Genomic DNA, 19822 nt, shown 5'->3' with positions numbered 1-19822 from the left:
AAATGGAGAAGGAGCTGCAGAAGGCTGGAAGAGATGACCACTGCAGTACAGGTTTAATCCCAGTGGAAAAAAAAAAAGGAGAGAAGGAATGAGAAAAGGGAAAGAGAGAAGGAGGGAAGAAAGGAAAGAGGTAGGGAGGGAGGGAAAGTCTTAGACATCAGTGCAGTGCCAAGAAAGTTTTGGCAAGGCTGATGGGGAGTCTTCAAACCAAAGTCACTTGAAAGAGGAATCCCCTCATCATCCCTCTAGGAATGGGCCTGCCTTGGTGTCCTTGTCATGCAAAGTCACTGGCTGGGTGGATTTCAGAGCATAGCAGCTGAGGGCATAGGCCAGTTACACTCTGCCATAGGAGGCTTGAGAGATGCATTTTCATAGCTGCCACATTTGCCACTGAAACCTTCTGGGAGTGATGGGTTGTGCTGGAAGAATTTGAAGATACTATCTTATGCTCCAGATAAAGAAATGCACTGATGAAGGCCCTTCACTATTAGATTTATTTTTGTGTGTCCCAACTATTATATAAATTCCCCTATCAAGGAATTTTCAATGTTTTCTCCTTGCCCTTAGATATGTGATCTTATATCCCAGGTTTGCTGAGACATTCCTCTTACAGATAGTTCTACTGGCTCATGAGTGTAATGTGTCTAAATGTATGGTTGGAAAAATGTGGTTATTAGATCTAAATTTTAAGTCCAAATTTCCTTAGCCTGAAGTTTAGAGTCTTCCACAGTCTAGTCCCAACCACTTTTTCCAACCTTAATTACCATTGCACTTTATCCTGTATTTCAATTCATTTGAAATATTTGCTCCTTTCTAAATTACTCTTGCTTACCCACCACTATCTCTTTGTTCATACTGTTCTCTTCAACTAAGGTTAATTAATCAACATGTATTTATTGCCCCCTTCCCATGGGCCAAGCCCTGTGCTTAGAACTGTATGTTAGGGGACAAAACGCACATCATTTCTGTCTTCTTAGAGTTTGAATTTAGTAGAAGAGGAACAGACAAATACACAGGTCAATGGACAGTGCATGCTTACAAATCATGTGACAGTGTCAAAAGTAAACAAAGAGGGTTCCCTGACAGAGAATCAGAGGAAGGTTTTATTTTAGATAGAGCTATCAGGAAAGAAATGGCATTTCAGCTGGAACTTGAATGATAAAGGGAATGTAGTTACTAAGGACTTAAGTCCTGCAGGTACCAGTTCCATCATCTTCAAGATATTGCCATGATCTTCACAAAATCTTTACTGACTCATCATTGGACTCTCAACCAATTTTAGCCCTGTGCTATCTGCATCTTTTATATCACAGAAAGTGTTGAAGGTCATACTATATACTAAATGTGTTTGTCTCCAATCAGACTATAAGATTGTGGAATGTTAGACCCATGTGTGATGTATGTCTTTGTCTCCTATCAGATTATATGATTTTGGAAGGTTAGAGCTATGTCTGTATCTGGCATAATATTTATCTCTGTATCTGCATGATACTTAGGATAATAGTATGTGGCCACATCCAACAAATACTTGTTGAATGAATAAACAGTATTCCACTCTCTGCAAGTTTGGCCTTTCTGACATTTGTCTGAATTATGGAAGGAGAAGGAGGCTTTACATAATAGTTGAAAATTACTGTTCATGTAATACAGAGTTCTGAACTTCAACCAGAAGCAAGTCTACAGCAGATGAAAACATTTTTAATGAGGGAATTAGCTGTGGATAACTTTCGGATAGGATGTTATAAGTTTAGCATTTATATTAAAATCCATTATTATATGCATAACTAAGTTTTAGGAAGAAAATCTGGCTGAATACTAAACAATTACTATTTTCAAACAGTTCTTCAGCAGTTAGTTACCACTGGCTTCTAGAATTTAACTGTTGTTTTTTTTTTAATATATCACACTAGCATGTGGGTTGAGACACAACATCACATTACATTACATTACATTACAACATCACATTACAAATGGGTAGTCCCTTCACTTGTAGATCAATCAGTAATAATATAGATACTGATTTTTACAGTTTGTAAAATTATTGTCATTTCTTTCTCTTATTATCTGTATTCTCAGAAACAAAGAGTATAAACAAAGAGAAAGGACATGATGTATTTTTGATAGGCTACCATCTCAAATTTTCATTTCAATGTTTATTTGGAGAAACACTTTTATCTAAAATGGACCTTTTCCATTTTACAATTGCACTTGCTCTCAGAATGAGAACTGCGCCTTCCAGGAGAGATTTCCATCTGACTCCAAAGCCTTGACCCTCACAAACAGTGTTGTTTGTAATGGCCCCTGGTTAGAAACTCTCAGCCTAACAAGCATGCAGCATAGCCCCTGAAGTCTCTCCTCCTATCTGCATAAATTGGGGATGTAGAACTCCTGCATATCAAGCCTCACTTACTCATAAAATGCTGGGAATCATTCCAAATTGCTCTTCCAGAGGAGTTTGTTTTTATAATTATTTCAGATAGAGATGTTTCGAATTCTACGTAAATGCATAATATTATTTCTGATTGTGCTTTCTTGGTATTTCTCTTCCTGTAACACCTACTTAGCCATTCTCCAGGGACCACTTCAAGGACTTTTGTAATCCATATAGCTTTCCTAAGCTGTTCTAACTTTCAGCAATCCCAACCACATCACTGACCTAGTTTGTAATGACTCACCAGACAATGTGTTGGGTCCTCTAGTAATACTTTGTTAATTCCAAGTTATCCTTGCTGCTGTTGTTTCTCCGTGTGTGTTTCTATCTGCGCTCTCCAGTTAAGCTGTAATCGACTTAACCACTGGGCTTTGTCTTGTACTCTACTTCTCACAACCCTTGCCTCTTAAATTGGTTAATGTATGTTTGATGACTAATTGTACACATAATAGCTACTTGATAAATGTTCTTAAGAAAGGGACAAATTAAGTATTTTCCCTGATAATCTTCTATACCAGGCATCGCTGTGGAAAGCTGCATAGTTGGGAAAGCGTCATTTCAAAAACAGGAAAAATCACCTGTAAATTATTTCAGGGATTTGACTTTGACATTATGTTGACATAAAAGAGGCTTAAGAACAGCTATTAGAAAATAGAAACAAATAAATGAATGAGTGAATGGCATACCTAAATGCCATGAAATGTGAAAATGATACAAAATGTTAAGGTAATCCTTTTTTCTTCTCTAATTAATCTCCACTGGGTATGGGGAATAGGGAAGAACTGGGGTATTCGTAACAGGCAAACATTCTTGATTCTTGCCCTACTAAAGGTAGGGACATTAGGAGAAAGGATCATCTACTTGGAAAATAAACTGGCATTGCTAAGTCTAAATGATTGAGTCAAGTGCAAATTTTATAGGCCGAATAGAATTTTCACAAGTCCATTGACTGTTGAAAACTACTTGTACACTGGCTCAAAGGACATTTTCTTGCTGTCTGTAGTAAGCGGTCTGTAAACTGTGTTTAGGACCTGAACCAAATGCTGGCCTTTCACTTCTCAAACTATAGCTTAGTAATCCCAGCTCAGATGTCCCTCCATACACAATTTAGTAAAATTAACATCAGAGCATAACCATGCTTTGTTCCCTCCAGAAGTAAAATGTGAAGTTTCTTCCCATTGGAAGTCTATTTATTATTAGTTTCAGATGTTGTGACACCGTTTTCATCCAAATGTTAGAGAACAGAAAGAAGCCTTTTTTAAAAGCGTAACTTTCATTATTCATCTAGGTTTTTTTCAGGGTCCTTGAGAAATGCTAAGATTATGCCTTGTGTTTGAGAAGTAGAAAAGGAAAAAGGGAGGAAAACCACCTAGAGAAGTGCTTCTCAAACTTTAAGGCACACATGAATCACCTGGGGACCTTGCAGATTCTGATTCTGAAGGTCAGAGGTGGGGCCTGACATCCTGCATTTCTAACGAGCTTCCAGGGGATGCTGATGCTGCTGGCCCACAGACCATACTACTTAGAGCAGCAAGCTTTATAGGCCATAGAGGACAATTTTTTTTTTTTTTTTTTTTTTTTTTTTTGCATGGAGCACAGATTACTGCTCTACTCTAGGTTACAATTCCAAGGAAATAATGACTAAAGAAAAATACTGCTGTTTCAACATTTCTGAGTCATTTAGTAAGAATGGAAGGTTAACATTAGCAATTTAACATTTCAAATGTGGTGGGAGTATTTATTGATGTACTAATTTGCATTTTGTTCCTGCCAAATCTTTTTACTCTGTTGGCTCCAGGGAGTTTGAAAGTCTAGGACAGAATTTTTCTTCCTAGGTTTGTTTACATATTGTGGAAAAGAAGTGAGCATCTTTGGAGTTAAGGAGAGTTAAGACCCAAGTAGAAGAAAGAAAAAGACTATGAAAGCTTTTTAAAATGTTTATCCCTGTGTAAGATCTCCAAGGCCCCTCCCTTGACCCAGTAGTAGCAAATGGAGCCACAGTGATGGCTGAAATTGAATATCCCACTAACTTGGTAAAAGTTGGGCAGGCTCACAGTCAGACTTAAATCATTTTAGAGAAGTACAATAATGTGGCATTCCTTGCACCCTGGTGATATGCAGAAAATACATACCTGCTTCCGACGAAATTTAAACATGGACTGTTAACAAGAATGTACCCTTAAAGTTTTGTAAACTCTACAGCAAAGAAAAAAAAAACTGCTACAGAAAAAATAAGGATTTTTTTTTCTAGCTTTACCAGCGACCTATACTTTCATTTCTTCATGTTACTAATTACAGAAACTTTCAGCAGAAATGTATCACTCTTGGGCATCAGTTAGTTCTAAACATTTTAGCTCTTAGGAGCCTCTGGTGACATCTGTTCTGTTGTTAGTTTTGCTCCCTGACTAGATTGTAACTTCTAAGCTCAGGAATCATGTCTTCAACTACTTTTCTTTAGTCCTAACCTAACCAAGAGTTAGGCATTTAGGAAATGCTCACTATAAATGTATTGACAAATGATTATGTATAATTAGCTCTTCATCACAATATTTTTCATCATCGAGAAATAGATTTAAAGGAGATATTTTCAAACAGTATGGATGTATCATCCCCTTACCTTTATGTATGTGTCTGGTTGTGAATAGTCAGCACATATTGTGGTTAAACTCAAGAAACAAGGGAGGTTATTTTCTAAGCCTGCATCATAGCAGTAGAAATTTGGGGGAAAAAAAACAAAAAAAAAACCATAGAATTAATTGAGTTGTAATCAAAGAAAATTATGTGACTATAAATTGCAATATTTCTAAAAATACCCACATATGCCAATCTATTGTAAGAAAATGTTCGCAGAGGGAAAACAATGGAAATTCCTAGAAGCTTTAGATAGATTCTAATGATTGGAAATAAGTGTTATAAATGGTCCACATTTTAATGTGACTTCTAGAATTTTTTAGAAGTCATAGTATCCTTTCACGCTCTTATGCTGCTTGCTTACAACATACACTTGGGTCACGTTTTTCTGTTAGGAAATATCATACTAATGATTTGTGATCATATTTACCACTTGGGGATCTTGGTGGCCATGATAAGGAATTTGGACTTTATTCTGATTACATGGGAAGCCACTAGATAATTTTAGCCAGTGAGGTAGCATGATCTTACTTATGCCTTAAAAAGGTTAATTGTTTTGGTAGTTAATTGAAGGAAGGCAAAAGTGGAAGTAGGAAGACGAGTTAGGAAACTATTTGATTGTTCGGGAAAAAGGTGCTGGATGCATGGGCTATAATAATAGCAAAGGAGATGGAGAGAAGTGAATGGATTGAGATGGAACTGAAAGAACTTGTTGACGGTTAAATGAGTTGGAAGGAGTTAGAGAAAGCGAAGTGACAAAGATGACTCAGAAGTGTTTGGCTTAAGTACCTGAGTGGATGGTGAAACAATTTTCAGACATAGAGAAGAATTTAGGAAGAACAGTTTTTTTCAGACATTACTCGAGAGTTCTGTGTTAGGATTGAGATACCTATTAGATACCAACTGAAGATACTGAAGAGGCTGAGTAGAGTCTGAAGTTCAATGGAGAGGCTCAGACTAAGATAGAAATTTGGAACCATCAATGTGTAGATGATATTTAAAGCCATGAGACTCGATGAGATTCCCTTTGCAGGGGGGAAAAAAAAAGCCAGAATATTGGAGGGAAGAGTTTTGTGACAGGACAATATTTATGGGTCGGGCAGAGGAAAAGAAGCCAGTAAAGGAGACCAAGAAAGAACAGTCAGTGAGCTAGAAGGGACACCAAGTGGATCAGGCATCCTCAAAGCTAAGCAAAGAGCATATTTTTAAAAGACAGTAATGTACTGGGTCAAATGCCTCTGAGAAGTTAAGTAATATAAGAAATAAGAAGGGACTATTGAATTTGATATGAACAGGTTTAGTGGAATGGAAGGATTAGAAGTAAAACCAAAGTAGATTCAGAAGAGGAGAAATTAGGAAGTAGAGACAGCCATTCAGACAAGGACTTAAAAGATCCAGGAATGGAAAGGAAATTCCTGGGAGCGCAACCTCTAAGAAGCCAAAAATAGAGTATGCTTTCCATGTAGGTTTTTAATTCTTTTTTGGTGGTGTTCTTTAGAAAGAGAAATGTCTGTTGGGATTATTGTTTGAAATGGTGTTGGGGGCCCAACCATTTCTGGCTTCTATAGATCCCCTTTTTGTACATGCTCATTCCCTTAAAAAAAAAAAAAAAAAAGAAGAAGAAGAAGAAGACTAGATTTTCTAATTTAGGGCAAGGGGCTAATAGCAAACCAAACTCATTTGTAATCTAAATGGTCACACATTATTTTGGTTGCTCTTCAGTGGCACTAGCTGCTGTTAGGAAGTTCATTTTACACACACACACACACACACACACACACACACACACACAGCATTTGCTGCAGATCCTAAACTTGAAGCCCTGGATCTTCCTTACATCATTTACCCAGAGGTATCTTTGTCAACCTTCTTAACTTACATCCACCAGAAAGTAGAACAAGGCAGAAGTTGTGTGGGAGTTCTGTTCCTCCCCATTTCCCCCCTCACCTGCTGGCGTCAGCACAATAAATACTGTGTTCAGATCTTGGCTAACTGCTTCTTTTCCCACATTCGATCAGGGAATACTTAAAGCCATACAGTGTCCTTGTTCTGCCAAAAAGCATATGGGGCAGGTTGCCCCTTCAGGCTGACACAAAGACACACTGTGCAAGACATCTATGGCCAGTGGAGTGGCCATGTATGGGTTATCAATGAGGCTTTTGACTTTTTTCTTTATGTCGTATTGTCATCACATTAAATAGAATTCAAACAAGGAAACAAAATTTATATTCTAGACTTTTAAGGCATTGCCTGCCCTATAGCTATGAAACTTTTCTTTCTCATACCTGGTATAATTTTCCACTTTAAACGATGTTGTGTGATTTGATTACCGTTTTGACTCTCATTTAATTGGCCATTTTAAAAATTTTAACTAAAGTTAGATTTAGATTTAAAGTTCAATATCCATAAAGGATACTTCTCAAGAGAGCCAAGAACTTCAGAAGGCACAATAAAAAAAGGGCAAAGTTCAAAAAACTAAGCGTCAGGTAGGTACTTTACCGCCCAGGGACATGTCTAGGTAGACTGTCACCATATCCATCTACATTCGCTTTCTAGTAGAGCTTCCATTTTCTACTGCAAAATAGTTTCTGGAACCACTTCCATGTTGGCCAAAAGCAACAATTCCTTTCCAAAATTGGCCTTTAGAAAGTGAATCTAAAATGTTTGATTCAAGTATGTGAGGGGAGCTGCATCAAAGTTTTCGTTTTTACTACATACAAAAGTGACAGATAAATCTGTAAAATGTATGCATTTTTCTGCTAAGACTGCTAATTAATTTAAAAAGAGATTGTTAGAATAAAAGGTCAGAGAGTAAACATATTACAGATATTTATTGAGAGCCTGCTTTGTGCAGAGTTGGAAAAAATAAAATGAGGTTGCTCCTTTCAACAGACTTACAATCTAACTGAGGGAGCAACAGCATAAACGTATGCAAAGCAAATAATGCAAGATACAGCATAAGACATAATTAACTATCAGATGAGTGACATATATGATAAATACCATTAATTCACAGGCAATCGTAATCAGAAGCACTTAACTTACTATGTGCCAGGCATTCTGCTCAGTGCTTCATATACATTATTTCATTTTTTTGAAATATTATTTCTACTTTATAGATGGGAATTGGCTCTGATCTTCCCCCTATTCTGGAGAAAGCAAGGATAATGGTATAAGGTAGACAAAGACCCAAGCAGACATGTTGGTCTGGGGCAAAGGTCCATTTAAGGGAATGGAGAGAAATGAACCCTGGGGCCAGCATTAGTCTGTTTACAACCATATCCCAGTGCCTAGTATAGTGCCTTGCACATAATAAGTGCTCAATAATATGTCTTGAAAAAACAAATGGCCCTCTGGTCTGTGCCTGTAACCCAGATCAAGTACCATGGAATAAAGTTAATTAGTGAATTAAAGCCACATACCACATAGCTTAAGGACCCATCCCCAAGACCTCCCAATTCCCAACTATGACAATAAAGGATTGCAGTGGAAAAGATACATCATAAGGGGAATAGCAATAGCAATTCCAGCTCACTGGGGTCTATTTCATGGAATCTGACATGGTCAACAGTTCATAAGTTTATTTCCAGGCTGCAAGACCCTGCAACATCTGGCCTCTTGCACCTCCACAACCTCAAATCCTTCTGTTCTTCTCTCACTCTTTCTACTCCTGCCACACATACCTCCCTTCTACTCCTCAAACCCATTTCAGGGCCTATATTCTTGCTTCATATTGCCTGGAATGTTCTTCCAAAAACATCTGTGTGGCTCATTACCATACCTTCAGATCTATAACAGCCACTCTCCCCACATCTTCCCAGCTGCCTGACATTATAATACACATCTATTTCCTTATGTGTTCATCCCTGTACACACTACAACATGGGTCCAGGAAGGCAGAATTCCATCTACTGTTTTTGCCATTGAATGCCCAGCAACTAGGACAGTGCCTGGCACATTGTAAGTACTCACACACAGCAACTCTAACTCAGGATTACTTTTTCTAGCTCTGAAATATCTACTTCCAAGAGAACGAAATTTATTCAAGAAATGTTGGATGGAAATTGAAGAGTGAGCTTGGAAACAAGACACAGAGTGGCAGGAGCCCAGACCAACCTGTTTATGAAAGATGCCTTTGCCCATAGAGGGAAAAATACACCTTAAAACCTCTGCCAAAGTATATGCTTTCTTAGGACACCTCTGACATGCTGAATGGCACCTGGTCTGAGCAAGATCTATGAATTTGCCAAAACAACTAATTCCTGTGACTTAAGAGTCACTACTACCAGTATCAGCCTAGTAAACAAGTACCAAGCAACGAGCACCACATATGTCAGTATCCAAAGACAAACATGCTGCTGCATGCAAAACCAGACAAATGCATTCACTCAGGTGACAGCGAGTGGAAGAAATTAATCTTATTTTTATTATTTTTTCCCTTATCAAACACTAGCAAGGGACTAGATGTCATAAATCTAGTTAAAATATGTTGACTTTGCCTCAAATTTGAGTATTCATGGTTCCAAAAGGACACTTGTTATAGGATCTGATGATGTACTTTAGAATCTTCTTTTGTGCAAATTGAGACTTCAGAGAACTCAAAATATACGGTAAATTCAAAGTAATATTATAAGTAAAATCATAATGCCTCACAACATTTTTTGAAAGTTAAATATTTAGTAATTTTACAAATATGTATTGAGCACTCCCTATATTTAAGGAACTATGCTAATGCTGTGATGGATCAAAAGGAGAATGAGCCATGATCCTTACCTTCAGACTTCAAGCTTATTATTCATTGGGCAGTTAGATAACTAACATATCAGACATGGAATAATAAGTGCCATTGTCCAGATATTAAAAACAAAATTGGTGTTGTGGAAGCACAAAGAATGTAGAGATGGATCCCAACTAGGAGAAAGAAAAATTGCTTCCTAAAGAAGACACAGATTGACCTTGAAAGGTGGTTGGTTCTACACAGGACTAGAAGGTAGGAATTCTTCATTTGTTGGACTTGCTAATTTTTTTTGGTGTAAATATACCCACTGTGGTTGATTTAAAGTTGATAACGTGATGCAACTGAACACAGAACTGGGAAGAGAAGGTGGCTCCAGCATGCTACCTATGAGTCACCAGCTGAGATCCAGACTTATTTAAATCAACCTCCTCACTACTGTTTTGAATGAGTGAATTCACAAGTCTTAAAAAGATCTATGATAACATTATAAGGGAAGAGATAGTCACTTCTGTCATTCTCCCTTACATCTCCATCTCACCTTCCAATATTCTGTTTGAATATCCTTCCAATTTCAGTCATATGTTCCTGGCTGGCCTACCTAGGATTAATCTTGGCCCAGTGCCAAAACGTGATTCTATTTATTCCTTTTAGCATGGCTGTGATTAATCTGCGCTCCTGTTATCCCATGGCATAGCAAACTCTCTTACTGATTATGGCCTGGTATTGACACCTCTGCTGTTCTCCATAATGAAAAGCAGCTTTTGGGGTGACTAGCTGGGCAGGATGTTTTGCTGCTCTTGTACCAGTAGGAAGGAAAAGCTGGAGGAATTACTGGGAAGCTTTGCAGAAGGAAGATACAGGCCAGCTGAGAGCCAGCATTCATATTGCCTGTTTCTTTCAGTATTCTTTGTGAAAACACCACCACCAATGTGTTCCCTGGAAGTCACTACTGCACCTTTAACTGGCCTTATTATGCTAGGGACTGCATTTGAAAAGCCAAACTCTAGTATCTGTCTTTAATTGCAAGCGGATATCTCAGCACATGCACAAGCTTATGTCAGGAGGATGTTTATGAAAAACTCACCAAGCAGAACACTGCTAGACAGGAAATAAATATGTGAAGCTTGAAGTTGTTAGGAAACTTCCACATTTGTCCCTCTAAGCCAGAGATGGGACCTGTGAGAAAAGAAGGTCTTTATCATTGCACATTGCTTCTTGTTGAAGCCCTGCTATTCTCAAAATACATTTACAGCAAAATGTGGCTACTGCAGATGTATTTAAACATGTGCTTTTTTAAATGACACTGGTTTATCTTCCAAGTTTGTTATCTACTATTTTACTGTAAAGCATTAAAAAGTGTTTGAAACCACCAGCACCATTTCACAGTTCCTGTTTTATTTGTTTAAATTCTCTAGCTCATGTAATATGCTGTATGATTTACTGTTCAAGTAGAGAAGAAATACACTCCCTCATGGAGATGTGGGGAGGTAATACTGTCTCTTGGAAGGGCTCAGAGATTTCCTGTTTAGATTACACAGGCTTCTTTAGAGCTGCCAAGAGTCATAACATGTACGAGATAATACACTTTGGTTCAGGAAAAACTATGGATAGGAATGTAATTAATTCACTGAGCCACAAAAGATATTCCAGCTTAGAACTGTCACTGCACTCAGGCCTGGTGGACTCAGTATGCCAAGGGGTAGCCATGACCAAAAAGAGGATTGCCGCCTGAGGACCCACTGAGTAGTATCCAACCACAGAGCAAAAGGAGGGGGCCTGGCTGCTAAGGACATCACATTTCTCACCTGCTTCTTTGAGAATTGATCCCTGAAGGGTATTTCTTTCCAAAGCCTCAGCCACCTGGCTTCATCAATATAACTTTGTGATGCTTGTGACATTGAGATCAATCAATCAGCATGTACTTTATCAAGTGCCTCCTCATGAGTACCAATTGTGGCACATAGTGGGGAAACCCTAGAGGCAGAGCCCTGCAGAGGATATGGTGATTCTGACCAGAGCAAGAAGGTATAGTGAAAAGTTTCCTAAATATATTTTGTGTCTTGTCATAAGAATCACCTGGCAGGGAGGGGTGTGGAAGGGCAAGGTAAGCATACACATTCCCAGGACCTTTCCAAAATGTAGAGTGACCAGGGACTTAGAGATTCAGACTCTATCAATCTGGGGCAGGGCCCTAGACTTGGTATATTTAATAACTGCTGTGTGAGGCCCTTTACATGCATTACCTCCTGTAATTGTATAGAATGGTTTCTGTATATGGTACTATGTTTATTGTGTTTGCACTGTCTATTCAGGGGTGTTTCTAAATGCCATTGCTACACCACTGGTGAATTATGATTCTTGCCAGAACATTGATTCTCTTACTCTTGCTTCCTTAATGACACACTAGAGAACTGGGATTGGCTGCATTTAGTCTCAGGCTGAATCATTGCCATAAGTAGATTTCCATCCCCTACTCCACCAACTCATTTGCCAAACACCCTTAAAGAACAGAACCCACTGCCTACATGCAGCTTGCACCAGGAGGGCCTAAATAGTCTAGCTGGGTTTATGACAACATCCCGTCTTCACATCAGCAAAACCCTAAGTGCACAAAGTCTAATGTAAACACAATGTCAAGTTCTCCATAGGAAAAGACATGCCCCTGCTGTCAAGGTAGTGACTAGCAATAATAATAATGACAAAAACAATAACAATGATAAGCATATATAACACTTGCTTATCACTAATTGTATTGTAAACGAAATGATTTGCATGTACTAACTGATTTAAATCTTATATATATATAGATACTTTTACTCTCTCAATTTTAAACACAGAGAAACCAAGGCCTAGATATGTGTTTCTGTTGAGAAGTTGAGTACAAGGTTGAGTGTAAGTAGGGAAAGTTCAATTGCAGTCAGTTCTAGTCTTGGTAAGTACACTGTGAGGCGCTCCACCTCCAAGCATAGCAAATTAATGGTTCCCCAGTGTTTGCAGAATCAAAATTAAGTCCTTTGGCTAGGTTCTCCCTGATGTGCCCCTGCTTCTTCCCTAATTCAACACATCCTCAGCTCCATCCATGCATTCCCAACACATCACAGCTCTTTACATGCCCAGGCTGTGTCTTCTGCACCTTTGTACCTTCTGCACCTTTGTTTCCTTGGCCCCAACTGCCCTTTCTTTTCCTCCACGTTACCCTTTATCCCAAATTTAGCACCTGTCTCAAGGAGTCACCTTCCCAAGGAAGTTTGTCCAAATTTGTTAACAGATATTCCATTGTTCCTCCAATGCTTGACCACTCTTTCTTTATAGATCCCTGCCTAGAAAAATGTGGGCTCACTGAGGCCCGGGGATGCAGCTAGTTTATTTTATAACCCAGCATTTAAAAGTGCCTATTTATTGATTTGTTGGGAATAGTTAATAAATGGAGTCCTTGCAGATCATAACCAAGACCACAGTTCGTAATGGTTTCATTAACTTTGTTACTATTGGATGTGATTCTCTGCTCATGGTCTTCCTTTACTTGTTTTTCCCTTACTGCTCAGCACCTCTAGACATTAGGTACATGGCTCTGACGCTAATTAAAATTGATGACTGAGAATGACACTTCCATTGGCTAAGCCAGCGCAGTTTTGTTCATTGTGCTTTACTTTTTAACCAGCACCCTTAGCATAAATCTGTAGTCTTTCCATGAGGGTACCATTTGTTCCTTTTATGTCTCGATTCATTACATATTTTCAGGACTGTTAGCTGACTAAGACTTTTTGCTTTGTGAAAATGTCACCAAATGCACGATAAAGGCAAAGTCACAAGATGTCTGTTTGCAAAAAAAATTAAATGCTGGTTTGTGAAGATTCAAGGCTGGCCAGGGCTCCCCAAGCATTTCCAGGCCAGAGCTTTGGCTCTGCACTCTCCTTAGGATCTCATGACTGACCCCCACATTCCATTTCTGCCATCGTGGAAAAATTTGTCAACTTTACTGCTGATGTTAGGCCTGGAAATTGTCATCCATTAGTTTTCTCAGATTCAAGCTGAAAATTGAGACAAACTTCCTACGTAATTTTGACCAAAATAACACATATCTTTATGTGCTATCCCATGATTAACATATTTTTAAAACCACTTTATTGAGGTATGGTTGGCATACAAAAATCTGTGCATATTTAATGTATACAGCTTTATGAATTTGGAGATAAGTATACATCCATGAAATTATTACTGCATGTATGCCATAAACCTATCACCTACAAAAATTTCCTTTCACTTTATTTGTTATTATTTTGATTAACTTAATTTTTTTCTTCCTTTGAACTGTCAAAACTTTCTCAAGTAATACATAGTTGTCAGTTATACAAACTTACTGAACCTTGACCAAAGGTCCTCTTTTAGTGCTCATCTTAGAGAAAGAAGTAATGAAACAAAGTGTTCTCTGATTTGTAGCAAAGATCTGTGATGGTGGTGGGAATGGTTCTAGAAAATAATGGTAATAATAAAAACTTAGAGTATCAAAGCAGCAAGTAGATTTGAAGGAATTGTTACAATGCAATTTTGCTTTCCCGCCACTTTAAAATCAAGGTGTAGTACTTTATTTACTTTAGGAAAATGTTTGCTTTTTGTCAAAATTCCTTATTGCATATGAGAGTAAATGATCTATAGATGAAGATAATAATAAAATTTAGAGAGAGAATAAAAAAGAAACACTTTCACAGCTGAAAGGCTGCTTCCCAGTTAGCTAACTGGGAGGAGTTACTGAATAAGTACATTGAAAAGCGGCTCAGGGGCAGGTGAATTGGACTCACCAGGCTCTGACATTCAGAGAGATGGGAATGAGTCAGCTCACTGTCCAGTACATCTTTATTTTATTTCTCTTTCTTGTTTTATGTCAGAAATAGATTTCTTGGCATTGTTACTGTGGGTTTCTATTAAGGACTGAAACAAAAGTATTAATAATCTGAGAGTATGTAAAAAAAAATTCATTTTCTCCTACTATACTCTCATAACACAGAATATTTTAGTGACCAGAGATCACCAAAATGTGTGTGGTGTCAACGAAAAGAGTCAAACTCTGTAAAATATTTGAAGAGATTTTTTCTGAGCCAAATGTGAGTGACCATGGTCTGTGACATAGCCCTCAGGAGGTCCTGAGAACATGTGCCCAAGGTGGTCAGGGAACAGCTTGGTTTTATATATTTTAGGGAGGCATAAGACATCAATCAAATACATTTAAGAAATACGTTGGTTTGGTTCAGAAAGGCAGGACAACTCAAATGGGGGACTTCCAGGCTATAGGTAAATTTAAACATTTTCTGGTTGACAATTAGTTGAGTTTGTCTGAAGACCTGGGATTAATGGAAAGGACTATTCAGGTTAAGATATGTTTCTTATTGGACCTAAAACTGTGCCTGGCTCTTAGTTGATTACTGCCTGGATCTGGGAAGGAAGGAAGGAAAACAAAGGGGGAAGGGGATTCTCTATAGAATGTGGATTTTTCCCATAAGAGACTTTGTAGGGCAATTTCAAGGCATGGCAAGGAAATAGACTTTGGGGCTAATATTTTTTCCTTGTCTCATAATGTTATGCCAGAGTCAGATTGAAAAGCAAGTCACAATATACAAGGTCAAATAAAACCCATCTGATGAGAACCCATGGTTTGTAGGGCATGACTCCCCAGAACCCTTAGGTAGGAATTTGGGCAAGATAAAAAATCGGAACTTAGTCCTCGGCGGGAATCTCTCCCCACACAAATTCTTCAACAGATTCTTCAGTGGGACACCAACTGGGTGTTCTCTAATTCAATTCAATTCTGACAATCTACCTATCTAACTGGAAATAGCATCAGATAACCACAGGTTTAGGGCTCATTCCAACAATACTGTCCCCCACTTCAGATGCCAACTGCAAGTAATAGGTTGTTACCTATACTTCTAGTCAATCAGCTGTAAATTGGTGTTCCCACAACCTCCCCCTCAGGTTTGATAATTTGAGACAGCTTGCTTACATTCACCAGCTTATTAGAAAGGATATTACAAAGGACACAGATGAAGAGATGGATAGGGTAAGGTATGTGGGTTGGAGTTGCAGAGTTTCCATGACCTCTCTGAGTGCAGCATCTTCATGTGTTCAGCTATCCAGAATCTCTCGGATTAAGGCATTGGCCACTGGTGATCAAATTAACCTTCAGTCCCTCTCCCCTTCCTGAGGTTGGAGAGTGGGGCTGAAGTGTCTCAACCTCTAATCAACTCTTGGTCTTTCCTGTGACCATGTCCCATCCTGAGGCTCTCTAGGAGCCCCCAGTCATCAGTCAACTCATTAGCATACGAAAGACACTTATCACTACAGAGATTCGAAGGATTTTAGGAACTGTGTCAAGAAACGGAGACAAGGTCAAATATGTATTTCACAATATCACCAGTAGTTTCACTGGGAGGTAAAACTCAGTGTTTACTGTGGGCCTGAGCCATGCTGACCCTCTAAGAATAACTTAGAGGTAACGTGATCAGATATGGGGAATTCTGGAGAAACACCTTTCACCACCAAGCCCAGACAAGAGATGCATACTTTTCTAGCTGGGATGCTTACAAAGCAACCCACTCTAATACTTCAAGGTAGAGTGACACTACATTCATCATTTTTCATTTTTTCCTGTTTTTTATGCCACCTACTACTAATGTCAATCAAATTATGACTGTGTTTATAGTGGATGAATTATGGACCATCTCACACCATAAAGTTCTTTTTCTCTCATATTGAGCTTTTCACCTCCCTTCATTCTCTCCCTACTTCCAGGATCATTCACATGTTTATTTCTAAAAATAAACTTTTTTTACTGAACTTTTTTTCATACTGTTTAAAAAGAATTTATATTTCTCCTCATTCTTACAAATAAGATTCAAGTTTAAACTCAAATAATGTAGGAAATCTTTTTTTAAAAAATTGTTCCCTACTGTGTCTAGGCTTGAGACCAAAGGTAATTAAGACCTGGTTTTCATTTGCTGTGATTTGTGTGAGTTCTTTTTAGAGGTTAGGTGCAATTTTAATTTTTAAAAGGGGGATTATTATGAGAGGAGAAATCATACTTTATCATTTGAAAATGATGCCATAACAGGTGTTAGCAGAAAAATCAAACTGTAAGATATTTTAAAGAGATTTATTCTGAGCCAATATAAGTGACTGTGGCCCCATTGAAATGAGCGAGTTCCCTGATCCCTCTCACAGAGCTTGCGACAGGGGTGTGGCTCACCTGTTCAGTTGCCCCACTGCTCAAACCCCTAGGGGGAGATTACAGACGGTCAGGTGCAGAGGCTGGAGCAAGTGCCTTGGCCCCTTGGCCCCTTAGCCCTGAGGTAGTGTCTAGGGTTGGGGCGCCTGCAACCCCAGTGTTACAAAGTTCTTTCAGCTTTGCAGTCCACAGACAGCTTGAGTGTTAATCAGCTCAATGGACCCTCTGCCTTATAGCAAGGGCAGAGGGCCAGTGTGACAGCTTTCTGTATCCCAAGCTCTTGCCCAGTGTCCTAGAAAAAACAGATCATACAGGGGCTCAAAGGACGAGTGCAAGGTTTTATTGAGTAGTGGAGGTGGCTCTCAGCAAGATGGATGGGGAGTGGGAAGTGGGGATGGAGTGGGAAGGTGAACTTCCTCTGAAGTCGGGCAGCCCAGTGGCTGGACTCTTCTCCAACCTCCCCCAGCCAAGCTCCTCTCAGCGTCCAGATGTTCCTCTTCCCTCTCTCTCTCTGCCGCATCATTTCACCATCTGTCTGCTGGTCAGCTGGCTTGCTGGTGTGCTGGTCTGTTGGTCTGCTGGTCTGCTTCTGGAACCTCGGGTTCAGAGTTTATATGAGTGCAGGATAGGGGGTGTTTTGGGCCAAAAGATAGCTTTTTGGACATGAAAACGGAAATGCCTGTTCCCATTTAGGGCTGCAGGTCTTCAGGCTTGAGGGTGGGGCCTTTGCCCAGGAACTACCCTCTTCTACCCAGTGTTTCCCTGTCTCCTGTCTATATCACCAGTATACACAGTCTCAAGGAGTCTTGAGAAAGTGTGCCCAAGGCCGTCAGATTCAGTTTGGTTCTGTATGTTTCAGGGAGGCAGGAATTACAGGCAAAGACATAAATCAGTACATGGAAGGTATACATTGGTTCACTTTGAAAAGGCAGGATGTCTTGAAGTGGGGACTTGCAGGTCATAGTTTGGTTCAGAGATTCTTTAATCTGCAGTTCGTTAAAGGAACAAAACTGTACAGAAACTTAGAGTTAGCAAAAAGAAATATTTAAATTAAGATAAGGATGCTATGTCAGAGTCAGCCACAAAATGACCTGTTTAGCAAGATTAATGGCCTATAGGTGTGACTTAACCCCTTCCTTGCATGGCCTAAGGTCTTGTTTATAATTTAGTATCTTATTGCCCAAAGAGTCTATTTAGTCAGTCTTATGATCTCTATTTTAACATTAATGCTGGTCACTTGTGCCTAAACTCCAAAGGGGAGGTATATCCAACCTGCCTTCCCGTTGTGGCCAGGAACCTTTCTCTGGAGTCCCCTTGGCCAAGAAGGGGTCCATTCAGTTGGTTTGGGAAGCTGAGGATTTTATTTTTAGTTTACACAGGGTCATATCAGATTGTTTTGACAGGGATGACTAATGGTTTTCTTCTCTTTCTGTTTCAGCCACAGCAGCTATCCTTAGCAGAGCACCCTGGAGTCTGCAAAGTGTTAATCCAGGCCTAAAGACAAGTAAGAATTTCAGTCCTTTTTCTTCCTTCAATGATATTTTCCATGTTTTAGTGTAATTAAGCTACTATCCTTTCTGTATTTTATTTGGGATGGTAGTAACTGAAATAGTGACTGAGTTGAAATTTTATAGGCAAGCAAAACATTTTTTAAGGATTTATTTTTTAACTTCTGATATAGTTTGGATGTTTGTCCCTTCCAAATCTCCTGTAATCCCCAATGTTGAAAGTGGAGACTGGGAGGAGATGTTTGGGTCATGTGGGCAGATTCCTCATGAATGGTTTAGCACCCTCCTCTTTGTGCTGTCCTCACCATAATGAGTGAGTTCTCATGAGATCTGGTTGTTTAAAAGTGTGTGGCACCTCCCCCTTCAATCTCTTGCTCCCACTCTCGCCCTGCGAGACACCTGCTCCGCTTCACCATGATTATAGGCTTCCTGAGGCTTTCACCAGAAGCAGATGCTAATACAGCCTGCAGAACTGTCAGCCATTTAAATCACTTTTTTTTAATAAATTACCCAGCCTCAGGTACTTTTTTATAGCAATGAAAACAAACTAATACAACTTCTCTGCAAGGCTGCTTTTTTCTATTTTTGCTTATGCTTGGAGGTTAAGTAAGGCCAAATTAATGAAGGAGGAAAAAAGAGGAAATGATACATCATGGATCAACAATTATTTATTGAATTTAGGAAACTGCCTCTTTTTGTAAATTCTTTTTAAAATTATTTTCATTATTATCTTGAAGTATTTATCTAAGGTTTACACTGGTAGAAAGTTAAACTTGTCTCTCCAACCAAATTGCCTTAAGCTTCAAAATTATGCCTTCTTGTAAGCTCTTTCTTACCCTTAAAATGACTTTACATATTCTCCCCTGGTCCTTTGACAATCTCCTCTTCAACCACAAGACAGAACCCCAACATCAACTCTGTGGGGAAGCGTCTCCAAATTCTCTAGTCCTGAACAATATTCTGCCTTCTCTGCTTCCGTGGAACTTTGTCCTTTACAACATGATAGCGTTTACCTCCTGACATTTTAGTGTGTGTGTTAGCCCTGCATATAGAACTCACCAGATTGTGTGGACTGCATGAATGAATTAATTCTATTGAACTCTAAGGCAAAGCCTAAACTTTATGCTTCTTCTAAATCCCTTACATCTCCTTAAAAAATTCTGATCCATAGTAGTAAGTACTTGTTTAATTAAATTTTAGGGATGGATATTTTTCATCAGTGGAAGTATATGCTAGAGTCCATATTATGCAATAAGGGAAGGGAAGACAGTATACCTAAATCAGTTAAGATATTG

The 19822-nt window shown here is 38.9% G+C and overlaps 1 protein-coding gene across 2 annotated transcripts in view; it reads left to right on the top strand.

Annotated features, from left to right (window-relative positions):
- Positions 1 to 19822, top strand: part of GHR (growth hormone receptor) — a 298275-nt gene that overhangs the window by 187550 nt on the left and 90903 nt on the right. For both annotated transcript variants that reach the window (XM_057302303.2, XM_063604482.1), the window contains exon 3: positions 18458 to 18523. In XM_057302303.2, coding sequence (XP_057158286.1) covers positions 18458 to 18523 — 66 coding nt within the window. The remainder of the gene's footprint in view (positions 1 to 18457; positions 18524 to 19822) is intronic.

The sequence above is a fragment of the Pan paniscus genome, chromosome 4 (assembly GCF_029289425.2).
Source record: "Pan paniscus chromosome 4, NHGRI_mPanPan1-v2.0_pri, whole genome shotgun sequence".
Classification (NCBI taxonomy): Eukaryota; Metazoa; Chordata; class Mammalia; order Primates; family Hominidae; genus Pan; species Pan paniscus.
This window is presented reverse-complemented; position numbering and strand designations above follow the sequence as displayed.